The sequence below is a fragment of the Drosophila elegans genome, unplaced genomic scaffold, assembly GCF_018152505.1.
Source record: "Drosophila elegans isolate 14027-0461.03 unplaced genomic scaffold, ASM1815250v1 contig_814, whole genome shotgun sequence".
In the NCBI taxonomy this organism is placed as follows: domain Eukaryota; kingdom Metazoa; phylum Arthropoda; class Insecta; order Diptera; family Drosophilidae; genus Drosophila; species Drosophila elegans.
This window is the reverse complement of record NW_024546167.1, coordinates 2641734-2655091: the sequence shown is the minus strand read 5'-3', so window position 1 is coordinate 2655091 and position 13358 is coordinate 2641734. Positions and strand designations below refer to the sequence as shown.

The following is a 13358-nucleotide window of genomic DNA, read 5'->3' as shown; positions in this document are numbered from 1 at the left end:
CCTTGCCCTTTGTTACTATTGCGTTATACTCTTCTAAAGGGTATGTTTTTAACGTAACAAAAATATATTTATAATCAGTTAACATAATTCGAATGTCACATTTAAACTTATACAAATTCTTCGAAACTAAGGCAAAATAAAATTGCTAAAGAAGACTTATAAAGATATAGATCTTTTTTAAGAAAGATATTGGATATAGAAGTCATATTAATAATACTATTATATATAACAATATTATAGACAAAACGAATGATGTTCAAAAATGACTTGAATAGATCTTTTCACAAAAGTAATATGTATGAAAAGAAAATATTTATAAGTAATTAATAATTATAATTTATAAATAACCCTCTAAGGAGTACTAATAAATGTGGAGATGTGTAAAAGACGTTGTGTAGTACACGTTAAAAACATGACAACAACTCTAAGGGTTTTAAATTTATAATCGAAGGTCCTTTTATTGTAATCTGCAAAAATGTAAGTCACAATTTAAAAATATGTAAAAATTGTATACGCTATCTTTACAACATCACTTTTAAGAACTAAGAGTTTGTTTATATAATAGAGACTTGTAAAATGTTATGTTTGTTGGACGACGAAAAATATATATAAAAAGCCATGAAAAGTGTTGCACCTTTAAATGCCAGCTCTAAGATTTTATATGTAAATTGTAATGCCTCTAAAGATAGAAAAATTAGAAGGGCTTACTGCAGTACACGTCTTCTAGCTGTCTTATCAATAATAGACTTTTAAGGGTATTCTAGGCCCTGGTCCCTCAAGCTAGCCTTCCCCTCTTGTTATATTTCTTTTTGTTGACGACATTTTGCCTCGTCGTCTGTCGTTTATTTTGTGTGTGTTTTCCTTTATTTTTTGTTCGCTTTTCCCATTTTTGTTTTGTCCTTTCTGTGTCTCTGCTGACGTCGGCTGCTGCTGAATCTGCTGCTGGCGTTTGCCGCCCACATTTGCTACTTGTAAATTATTTGCATTAGTAGCCACTTGTGCTTTGCTGTGCGCTTGTGTGTGTGTGTGTGTGTGTGTGCCTCGGGTCGAGCAAAAATTGCCCACCCCTCGCCGAGGGTAGCCTCCCCACTTTTCCCCTAAGTTTTCCTGGGCCCCAGTCCCAGTCCGATGCGAATTCATACCGTTTTGGGGATGAATCCAGTCGAAATGGAACTTGACCCACTGTGCGTGGCGCACTGTGCGTGTGTGTTTAGGCATACACACGCAAAGACACACGTTTGTGTATTTTCGCAGTGAAATTTCCATTTCTCCTTTTGTTGCTGCTTGCCATTCTCATTGTTCGTGTTGGCTTGGCCTGCACTTAAATTAACTGATTGCAACATTCTATACAGCTTTTTATGGTCCGATAAGAGGTCGCGGGGCCGCTCAGTCTTTTGCATAGTTTTTCCGAATCCCAAAAAGGGGCGGGGATGGGCTGGCCACATGGGAGTTCTCTCTTTTAAGTGGCCAGTAAATGCGGTTTCTTTAACTTGGCCAAGTACGGTGGATGCTTAAATCAAATCAACTTTTTTTAGCTTACCACAATACATATTCTTTTAAATTAAAATTTTAAAATTAAAAATTAATATGGGAAATTCATATTCATTCATATTATACAACAAATTTTAGTTTTCAAATATAGTTCAAATATTTTCAAATAAAAAAAGTAATTTTCCTATTCCATCACAAAACAGTATTGGTTTCGTTTATTTAAAACATCTAAAAACGTTATTATTGCACTGTTTTTGTTTAAATTTAAAGTAGCCGAAGTATACAAAAGAATATTCCACTGTAGAAAACATCGCTCTTTATGACCAACAATTTCTCTGTGCCTCTGAACGTGCCAAACATGCTATGCAGCATTGCGTGCTCACAACGTGGCGTATGCGCAATATTTACTTCCTCATTGCCGCATGAAGGCAAAAATGCATTAAACAAGACAACGGCAATAACAACAACAACCGACAACAGGAGAAGTGGCATAATGAGGCAGCCAGTTTGGGGAATTGTTGTTCGCCTAAAGACAGCGATTTTATTCCCAGCTTGCTAATTGCGCATACGACATGTGTGATCCCCACTTGATAAGCCGAACAATAATTAACTGAAATGGCTCTCCGGATAAGAGTTTACTTTACTCGGCGAATATTTGTGGAAGCGATTGTGCGGTGGCAAATTGATGGCATACTTTCAGGCGAAACCCGTAGATTTCTAATTGTTCTTCGCTTAGGGTTCTTCACTTTAGAAGACCCTAAGCCGACTGGGATTGTACGGAATATTCTTTTAATAGATGCAATCGATGAGTAAAAATAAACATTAAGCCATCGGGAGAAAGGAAGCTGCTACAAATGGGCAGAACAATTTACATAATCACTGAGCATTCGGCGGCAGACCCAAATATAGCGACCAAATGGGAACCGGAAATAGGAAGTCCACTCAAGCAGAATGCCCGTCTGTGTATTATAAGTCCGTGCGTCCTTCGCCTCGCAGCGATTTATCAAAGTTCATTGAAATTGTTTGCCCGCTGCTCGCCCAAACATGTCCTTGAAAGAGAGGGGGAGGGGGTGGGTCGGCGTCCTTGCCACTCTGGGCTTCAGCTGCTGATGATGACGACGTCATTCATTAAAATTTTCGCCCGTTATAAGTTTGGACATTAAGCATTAAGCAGCGGCAGCAGTAGCATTGAGCACTGAACACTGGAAGTAGCAGTAGCAGTGGCAGCATTGAGATGTCAAGCGAATTACAGGGCCCAAACAAATGCCATAAAAGCCATTCACAGTGTGCAAAACTTTTCTCTGTTTTTCTTTTCGTTTGCCAATTTGATTTATTGCCGACCCAGGGAGATGTAATCGTGAAATGGCAAATGCTTCTATGTGGGCCGTTTGGGTGTAATTTCTCCGACTGTCAAGAGTCCAACTCCCAGGGAACATTTTTGTATGTTCTTGTTCTCTAAGGACTCGTGTCACGGGTTCACCTCTCCCATGCAGACTAAAAGTCAATGCGTGGTCTTTGATTAATTCTCATATTATATGCTTTATTAAGCTTTCTCAACGAAAACAGATGGCTGCGTCGATGGAAGGGCAAAACGGCTGCCGGTTTCATTGTTATGTATATAAGAGTTATAACTCTTTTGTTAGAAGCTTCTGACTTTGACTATTTGTTATGTCGTATCTCTATTGTGGCCTGTCAAGGCCAGATCTGCAATGTTTCACCACAAAAAGTAATTTCTAATGATTATTTTAACATTTAGTATAGGGCGAGCCCCTCGCTGATACGAGCTTGCTAATACGTTCTGTCTGCCATTCGTCTGATAGATAATCAAGTACAAAGTCCACTGTTCCAGACACAAAAAAGCAGAAAAAATACAAGCCAAAACCTGAAGGTGTAGTTTGGCAATGTCAATTTTGCAATACTCTAACTAGCACAGGCCAATTAGTTTTTAAATAACAAAGAAAATAGAAATTGCAGGTGGGCAAACTATGCACAATGTATATTCTTTGCTTCAATTTTTAATCATTTCGGTTTTTAGGTATTTTTTAAATATGAAAACTTCAAAGATGTTAAAAATTTTTTAATTTATTTTTTTCCAAATTAATATTTATATCCATGCGATATGTATATCTATTTATTAAGGAGGCACAACGCGTTTACCCAAGTTTTCGTTTTGTTGGTCGTTATTGTGATAAGGACTACAATATCGGTTAAGTATATTAAGATATTTTACAATTAAAGACGTTATTGATTGCTCTTTGTTTATATGGCAGAATTGTGTCCAAGGGCACTATACTTAATTTGCCACTTATCCTGCTGGGCTAAAACAATCGCTTTTTTAAGGACCCACACTATTTCCGACCAGATCGAGTTGAGGAGGAAAACCATTTGAATATTTGCCTTTAAGTGCTGGACCTCGTAACTGCATTGGTCAGAAGTTTGCTCTTCTGGAACTGAAGACTGTTACATCAAAGGTGGTACGATCCTTTGAATAAAAAAAACCACTACCAGGACAATAAATTTGTTTTAGTACTTTTGAATTTTATTACGGATCTTAAACATTTCCATTTTTATAATGACTAGGGTTCTTTGCACCCGTTCTGAAGGACCAGGTTGACCCAAAGTTGTAAACCAAAAATAGAAGCGCGTTCAGTCTCAGATTCATTTTGGTATTAAATTAATGATTTATCCTTCTCCATGTATTTATAGCTTAGCCTTGTCGAATTTCAATTTTGCCTACGATGATAATTACAATTTGAATGGCTTAACAGAGTTGGATATTAAAAATAACTGATTTTATCTGGTAAGCGTATCCAACGAAATAATCTAAGCTCTTAGTTCTTACGACTTATGCATTTTTTATTCTTTGTACAATACATTGCCAATACCTAAAGATTACTTTACAAAATAGTTTTATTGGTTTCGCACTATTCCCCAAATTTACAAATTCCATAAATTGAAAAAAATAAATTTTAAGATAGTTAATTCAATCATTATGCGCACTTTCCATGTACCGATTTTATATAGCTTTCAATTGTTTTTGTTAAAGTTAGCTTAATTGATTGTCTTTAATATATTTTATAAAGCGGTATTTGTAGTTAAAATTTAAATTCAGAATTTTCGATAATTTCATTAGATAGAAATGAATTTAATTTGTAATTTGAATTCTTAAAGTTTCAAGCTTTCAAGCAGTTGAAATTCAAGCAATTTTTAAATTATTAGTGACCTTTTCGCTTAAATCAATAATGATACTATCTCTATAAAAGCTGATTTAAATAAATTTTGTAGTTAATTTAAGTATTTTAATTAGCCGTTTAATTGTTTTTCTTTGAGTTGCAGGCTGTCGACTTTAATACCTTTGCAAGTTAAAGTTCAAACAGTCCTCGTACTTAAATTTTAAATTCCGAATTTTCGACTATTTCGTTTCAACTTGTTTCGCTCTCTTGTCGCCATAAATATTTGATGTGACGGCAAACTTGGCGGCTATCAATGGGGTGTTGGGTTGAGGTGCCTTGGATTGGATTGGGTTTTTGGGGTAAATGAGGGGGGAGGGGGTGGGTATACCAGAGAGGGAGTTACTGGACTTGAAGTTGGGGATTTGGCATTGTTGTGCGTAGAAGTATCCGAGCTATGCGGCGTACCAAAACCGGGCATAATCAAAATACAATTGTGCGTGGAGAGCGCTTGTCTGTGCTCGTGTGTGTGTGTGTGTATTCGTTTTGGGCTGTCTGTGTGTGTGTGAGTGGTTGTAACGCATGCACAAACGTTTATTTCTTTCTTTCTTTTGGCGTTCGTTTGAGTGGGTGAGGGAGTGAGAGAGAGGGAGATGAAGATGGGGACCACCTGGAGCCACGAACAGCTGCGCGCTCTCTCCTCTCTCCTCTCTCCTCTCTCAATCTATATTCCAGCTACCGTACCCCCGAAAGTATGCTATAAACTGGAAACCCGAGAGCGGCAGCAGGAAATGTTTGTCCTGTGATGGGTTAATGCAAATATGTGCGAAAGGAAGTCATAGTAAATTAATTAATTACAATTCGAAACGATGCCCACAGATAGATAGGCCAGCAGCTGAAAATGAAACCGAAACTGAAACTGAGACCAAAAAACCGAACCCGATCCTGGCCAGCTGAATACCCATCCTCGCGACTGGAAGTCGTTGTCCTTTCGGCTCCGTTCGGCACTCTTCGGCCTTCCACGGACTTCGTGTGTGGCCTCCGGACTCGTGGCCGCCTGGCAGGGACCCCAAAACGTTTTCGGGCGCTGTGCTGACAACATCCTCGCAGGACCAACGAGCGGATGGTGCGTCCCCAAATCCTTCTGCTCTGTGTATGTGTGTGCAGAAACTTTTAACCGTGTGCTTGTGTGTGTGCTTGTGTTGGTGCGCGAGGTGTTGGAAAATTTATTGCAGTTTGAAATCAAAGGAAAAACTTAAAACCAATCAAATACTTACTTCTCCTTACCTCGCTATCGAAAGGCCACTAATCCTTAAGGGGGCCAAGTAAAAAGATTTGCCAAAGCAGTGAACAAATGCTATATAAAAAAAAACAATTTTTATATAATCAAGCAATAAAAAGCCACAAAAAAGGGGGGGCGGCGGAGCGGGCATGATGGTTACAGGCAAAGCGTTTTTCGGTCGTCTGTGTGAGTGCAGAAACATTAATGGCAGTCCCCGTTCGTGCCTGTTGTGCGTTGGTGTGTGTGAGTCTGAGCCTGAGCCTTCTCGTGCTTGAGGCCTTTTTCATAAAGAGGTCAAAACGTTGCTTTCGCCATATACGTGTGTGTGCTATGAGTGTGTGTGTGTGTGTGTGTGCGTTGTGCGAGTGTGCAGAGTTTCTTCATGCTTGCTGGTTGCCTTCTTTTTCGGCTGGTCAAGTCAAGAAGGGAATTAAACAGTCAAACTTTCGGCTGTCACGGGTTCGACCCCGTTCTTTAAGCGACCCCGCCCCTTTAAAGTTGCCCAGCAAATGATATAACAATTAGCCAGGAGCTCCCATTTGTGCCCATGCTAAATTGGGCTTGCCTTAAAACGCGACTAATAGCGTTCTGGTGGCTTTTCCGACGCATATTTTTAGGTACCAAGCTTACTTTATGCCAACATGTTGTACAAATTATATAAAAGCGATTGTACTATGATATTAGATAGCAAATCCTTAAAAAAATGCTGTTGCTCTTCAAAAATTATACAATTAGTTACAAGAGTTATAAAAAGGTATGAGAAATTAAAATAAGATGAAATTAAAATAAAAATTGTAAGCTGTATACTTTTACTCTTAGGTTACTAAAAACAACTAAAAGGAATTTAATATGAAACGTAAAAATCCTTTACAAAATGTATTTCATATCAAAATTATATATTTTTTAGTAAAGAAGCAAACTGTAGAAAAAATAGCAAATATTTGTAGGTTCCTTCAAATTGATGGGGCAATTATGTAAAGCAAAGAAAGCGCAAAAATGTTACGCAATTTTCTAAAAAAAAAAAAACAACACAAAACATTGCGGGACTAAAACATAATTAATAACAAAGCCACACGGTTGAATTCTTGGCCAAACTCTGGCCTACGGCTAAATATAACAGCAAAAAAAGGACAAAAAGACGCAGATGGGCAGCAAGGAAGGGGGCAGGATTAGCAGAAGTGAGGAAGGACTAGGACTAGAAGCAGCGGGAGCTACTCAAAGCATAACAATGAACATAACCGCACATTCAGCCAGAAGCAGTAAAAAACGGGCAGTGGGCGGGGGCGCAGTCACCTACTAAACCTAAATGAAAGTAAAAATTGTAAGCGTAAGCTAAAACAACAAACACAGCAGAAAACGAAGGAAAAAAGCAAAAAAAAAAAGCCGTGAGAAAAGCGATAAGGCCCAGCAGATAAGCGGCATTTAGAGAGGGTCGAGAAAATTGAGATTGTGAGCTCGGAAAATTGTTTGCCAGAGAGCCTGGAAAATGGCAAAGAGAAAAGTTGACCGAAGAGTATGCAATAAATTTGTTAAAGTATTGAAAAGTACGAACTAAGTTGCTCCGTAAAATGTGTGCTCTTGAAATTGTTTTGCAATGTTTTAATTTGTATAAATGTTGCAAGATGTACTTAATTGATTTAATAATTACAAAATAATTTTTCTTTTTATATGAAAAATTAACAAATTTAAAATCTGAGTATTATTTAACAAATTTCGCCACCTTTTGGTTTTGTTTTGAAGTAAAGTCTAAAGTTACTAATTCTTTATAAATAAAAATAAAATGCTATAAAAACCTTTAATCAAACAAATATTTTTTTCAATATGTGATGTATGTGTGGTATGATATAGTCACAAATCTTAAAATGTTTAAGATATATATTTGATTTAAATATTTGCTTGCAACTTTCTCTTCACAGACAGCCATCCTTTGAGCCTTAACAGAAGACTTTGAAAATGTAAACAAAAGCGACGCAGGCGCAGCAGTATTCTCTCCCGCACTCCTTGAGCATTTTGGATAGGAAAGCCGAGCTTCCAGGCTAGCATCCTCCACGGCTGTCGGTCCTCGGCCGTCGGCAGTCGGCAGTCGGTTTTCCAGCCCACATCCTGGCCAGGCTCAAAAACAGGCTCGGCCAGGCAGCGCTCACAACGCCAGCAGAGTGCGCAGCGTGATGTAGTCCAGCTTCAGCTTCAGCTGCAGACCGAGATTGAGACCGAGACCGAAGCGGAAACAGAGCTCCAGCTTTCGCAGCGGCCACTCAGGGAAACTTTTCCACACTCGAGCACGCACACAGGGACAGGTCGAGTCGGAAAAGCGGAAAAGCCTCAGACAAATGGCCAGGAATAGCAGCAGCGGCAGTAGCAGCGAGCGCAGCAGCAGCAGCAGTGGCACAGAACCGAGAAAACCGTGAAAAAAAAGTATAAAAAAGAAAAACATAAAAGAGGAGGCGTGAAAATACCACACAAGAGGCGGGCGTGTGTGAAAATCTAGGGGAAAATCACGTCCTGTGGAAATGGAAATGCTGAGACTTCGCTTAGCCACGCCAGCAATAGCAGCGGAAGTAGCAGCAACACCAGCGGAAACGGCAACCTGAATCCGCGCCCGCGCCCACTTTCTACGCTCTCTCCGTTCCGTGTTAATTGTTATTTATGTATAGTGTATATATAAAGTTGTGTGATACAAATGGATCGCAGAGATCCAGCCAGCAAGCAAGTAACTCTTACCTAAACTCAGTCTAATCAAAAGCGTACAACGACAACAAACGGTTTTGCAAGTGAAACGATAACACCAAGCCAACCAACCAACCAACCAACCAACCAAACAAACAAACAACCAACAAACCAAACAACCAACAACATTATTCCAACGGGTCCAATGTTGCAGCCAACAACATGCAGCAAACAACAACAGCAGAGGCAGCAACCAGCAATCGCAACAACAGCAGTGGGAGGAGCAGCGGTCCAGGAGCTGCTTCGGGAAGCCGCAGCTAAAGATCATGGAGCCTTAGCAGCAGCAACTGCAACAGCAACTACTGCAGCAACTGCAACAGCAGCAACAGCGAGCCGCAACACTTGGTGCCACAGCGACAACATGTTGCCCGTTGGCCGCACCAGCAGCACAACGATAGACTTCAACAGTCGCCGGCGAAGGGGGCGCCTACGAGGCCACGCCTCCTTTGACCAGGCGGAGAACAAGCAGCAGCAGCAACAGCAGCAGCAACAACAACAGCAACACCAAGCTACAATACTGGACGAGTGTGTAAATATTTTCAAGCGCTTAGTATTATTAACATTAAAAACAATATCAGCAACAACAATAACGAAAGCAAAGACAAGAAGCAGAACGGCGGCGATAACAGCAACAACACCAGCAACGCCTGCAGCAACTGCAACATCTCGTGGTGCCTCAGTGGAGCAGCTACTCCACCCAAGCAGCAGCTGTCGCAGCCGCTGCAGAAATCGCTGCCTCCGCCTGCCGGTCTACAGCATCCTGCTGCTGTGCTTAACCACCCAGGGATTGGGACTGGGCGATGCTGCCAAGCCCAAGTCGGCCAAGCAGCACTTCGGCGGCAGCAGCAACAGCAACAGCCCAAACCAAAACCAAAACCAGAACCACAACGATGTCCTGGGCGGAGTGGGTGCCCCATCGCAAACGTCCGGCGAGGACGAGGCCGAGATCATGTACCCCTTTCAGTCCGGGGAGCAGATGTTCGGCCTGGAGGAGGACCAGGAGCAGGACCAAGAGCTCAACCCCAATGCAGTTCCCGGCTCCGACGAGGATAATGCGGCCAATCAACGTGGTATCAATGGTGAGTCCCTCTGTCCTCGACTCCACCTCCATTCAAAGTCATTCCAAGTCATTCCCGCGCGTATGGGGATCATGGATTTTGCAACATCTGCGAGTGGGTGCCTGACTAATGGCATTTGTATTTAAATGAGCCATTCAATTTCGGAGGCGAGAAGTTTTGGCCTGGGCGGTGCCCTACGTCAAACTTTTCAGCAAAGACAAATTGAATTTGCCTTGCATGGGGCATCGATGAGTTGGAATCGAGTGGGAGGTTTGAGAAATGATAGCGAATAAAAGTTCAAGGCCCGGAATCAGACAAATGTTTAATATTGGCACAGGTACATTCCTGGCCTGCCCACACGTCGTATAAGTTAGCCATCCTGACATGAGATATGCATATGCGTATTTTAAGAAATTCATTAAAAGTCCTCATTTATAAGATACAAATTTCAAGACAAATTGTTGGCATTACTCATTGCTTTTTTTTTAAAAGCACACTTTGAACATTTTTAAGTTTAAGTATTTCCAAAAGACAGATACTGATACTATTTACTTGCTTATTTATATTCTTAAATACGTCGAAAGCGGTTTTAATTTGCTTTAAATTATACGTCATGTAACATTCCTCAACCGTTAAAAACGGGAAGTAAGATGTTGGCCGGATCTCTCTTGCATGGCAATTATTTTGCAGCCACACTGCGTATGAGCGATATTTATGTGCTTACATTTCGTATACGTAACGGATGAAGTGTCCGCCGCTGAGGCGAAACAACCACAGTAATTTCCCGCAAAACTCATATGCGCTGCGTATACGTAATATGGGCGAACATAAATTATCCAGGCCGCAGCATAAGCGGCTGCAAATGAACATAATGGAACAACTGTCTGCAGTTTGGCCGATGAAATATATATCTGTGTATGCGCCCCAAAGAACAGCGTGTTAATGTGTGCCCAGCACACATATGTGGAAATACATATGTTTCTTTTTTTTTCTACATTTTTATGCCACATCAGCGAAAGTCAAGCTGCCGCTCTTGCCTCCTCCCACCCTTTGCACCTTTTGCAACCTTTTTACCTTTTGCCCCTGATTCTGATTCGGCCTGTCCTTTTGACTGCGTTTCTGCTCCCGTGCTCGGCGGCGCAGTCACATTTTGGCCAACAATTAAACCCAGCATTGCACACGGAGCCCGGAGCCATTTCTCATTTTAATGACTCAACTGAGCCAAGTCCTGTCAAAAAGTGGCTGCCCCTTTTTCCGGGGAAATGGAAGGGGAAAAGGGAGACGGGAAAAGGGAAAAGTTTCGAGCGCAAACAGTGATCGACTAGAGCTCACTCCTTTGTGTATTTGCACATCCCATCTGGCAGTGAAATGGGATGATGACAACGCGACAAATCTCCGCTTGGGTATAGATGTTGATGATGTCAAGCGCCGATAAGCTACCCCGGCAAATCCCATCCAATCCCGTACTTTGTTTGCCTTTTTACCCCGAATACAAATAAACCGCCGCCGCCGAATCGTAGCTCGTGACACACAAAACTACTCGAAGGCGAAACGTGTCCTGCTGACTGCGATTGCAATTGCCATTGCAATGAATCGTACAATTGCACGGGTATTTGCACCACAAATGCTTGTTGTGTGTAAATCAGTCTTTAAAATTAACGCAGATTGCTGGAACAAGCGACAGGCCACGAGCAATTAACATGAAACCAGCGGGAAAAAGTCCACAAAAAAGCGGAGGACATACACAGCGAAAAAAAAAAAACGAAAATAATGCAGACAGGGCGCGCACATAACTCAGGTCACCCTCGTACATACGTACATATATGAACGTATACCTCTATATAAATGTGCACTGGTCTTCTCTTCAGCGACCTTTGTTCGAAATTATATATATATATATATATATATATATACATATATATATTTATATGTATGTACATATAGAAATTCCTGTGTGTGTGTATGTGTATTTGCCTTGCTTTTGGCTTTTCTATTTTACCATCGACCCAAATTGCGAGCGCGCTCTCCGTATAATAACAACAAAAATACACACACTCTTGGCTGAAATATAGTATAAGTATGTGGGCTAGTGTGTGTCTGTGTGAGGCACACGCAAACGTGGCTGTTAACGACGTTTCAGGCTCTCAACGTCGGCGTTTTTGTGGGTGCACGGTTGGTGGGTGGTTCGGGACAGACCCTGAAAAAAAAACAGAAAAATTACAACCGAAGGGAAGGAGAATATAAAGTTAAGTAAAGACCTCGACCTAAACGGCAGGCGGCCAAAAATTTGGTTTAACTTTGTGCGGGTGTGTGTATGCATGCAAACATTTTGAAAAATGATTGAGGAAAACAAAAACAGAGACAGAAACAGAAACAGAAACCAAAAGCAAAAGCAAGAACGAAAACGAAAAATGAAAATGAAAACCAAACCGAAGCGGCAGCGGAAAACGAGTTGGGAAAAGTCCGAGACGAAAAGCACCGAAATGAAGGCAACACGAACACGCACAGCGCCTTAAACACAAATTTAAATCGATAAATCAAAGTGCCAGTAACAGAAACAACACAAACAACACAAACAACACAAACAACATCAACAACATCAACAATAGCGTCCTGGCAAGGACGTGTGAGTTGCATGCTAAAAGCCACGAGAGACGATGAAATAAAAACGCCAGAGAAACGAGCTCGTGTGGGTGGCAGGAAGTTGTTTCCTTCCTACCTCCCAGCGATTTCAGTGCTGTGCTTTTGCGGTGCTTTCGGTCCGAAATGACAACATTTGGCCGCCTTTTTAATTATTGACATTCCCCCCCCCACCCATCGCCATCGCCATTGCCAGTGTCCTTCCAATCCCAGTGGCCACTAATTGCCCCTCCTGTCTGCCCAACTGTCATCCTGTGTTGTCCACGTTTTTGTGTGCCCAAGTGCCCAAGCCCGTGCCTGTGCCCTGGTGGCTGTGATTTGGCATTCATTTTTGGTCCCAGCTGCAACTGACTCAGCTCAGGTGAGCCCACAGGATTGGATATGCCACACAGCAGACCTGGGGCCTAAGTCCCGAATGATTCACTTTGCAAGTGCCGTTGGCTATCAATGAATCGCCCTTATCGGCGTGATTCATTCGAAGCGGGGATTTGTGGTCGGACTCTTAGAAAACCGGTTAGCAAATGCAATCCGTAGTCTGTCTCTCAACGATATCAAGTGTCATTCACTGTGAACTGCGTAAGCAAATCTTTCTCGAATGCTAGCGAATGGGTCGAAAACAAGCTAGATCGGGCTTTATTTGTTTCCATTATGTTAATATATCGAGTTCAAAAGCTTCCATGATCTTTATGAATGGTTTTAACACCGTGAAAACAAATTATACACAAATTGGTAAGAGATATGCATCGATTCACACAAAGACCTACCAAAAACTAATAATGAGATTATGTCTCCCACAAATCAGATAAATAAACCGATAACCTATTTATGTTTTGTGGTAATTCTGTCTCTGTGATTTATATAAGTTTTTATCAAACAGCAATTTATAATCGCTAATTTAAACGAGGTTAATTTATTGAAATTTCGCTTGTAAAGAATTACACTTTGAAGGTGCAAATGAAGTATGAAAAATAGTTTTTAATCAAGACGGAT

General features: G+C 41.1%; 1 protein-coding gene across 7 annotated transcripts in view; it reads left to right on the top strand.

Moving 5' to 3' along the window:
* The first annotated feature begins 5698 nt into the window (after window positions 1–5698).
* LOC108141795 (sodium/potassium/calcium exchanger Nckx30C) overlaps window positions 5699–13358 on the top strand; it is a 34083-nt gene continuing 26423 nt past the window's right edge. For 6 of the 7 annotated variants that reach the window (XM_017265353.2, XM_017265350.2, XM_017265352.2 and 3 more), the window contains exons 1-2: window positions 5699–5787; window positions 7860–9749. In XM_017265353.2, coding sequence (XP_017120842.1) covers window positions 8816–9749 — 934 coding nt within the window. In that variant the 5' untranslated portion in view covers window positions 5699–5787; window positions 7860–8815. Of the gene's footprint in view, window positions 5815–7859; window positions 9750–13358 lie in introns of all 7 variants that reach the window. The other variant, XM_017265347.2, reaches the window with a different exon arrangement.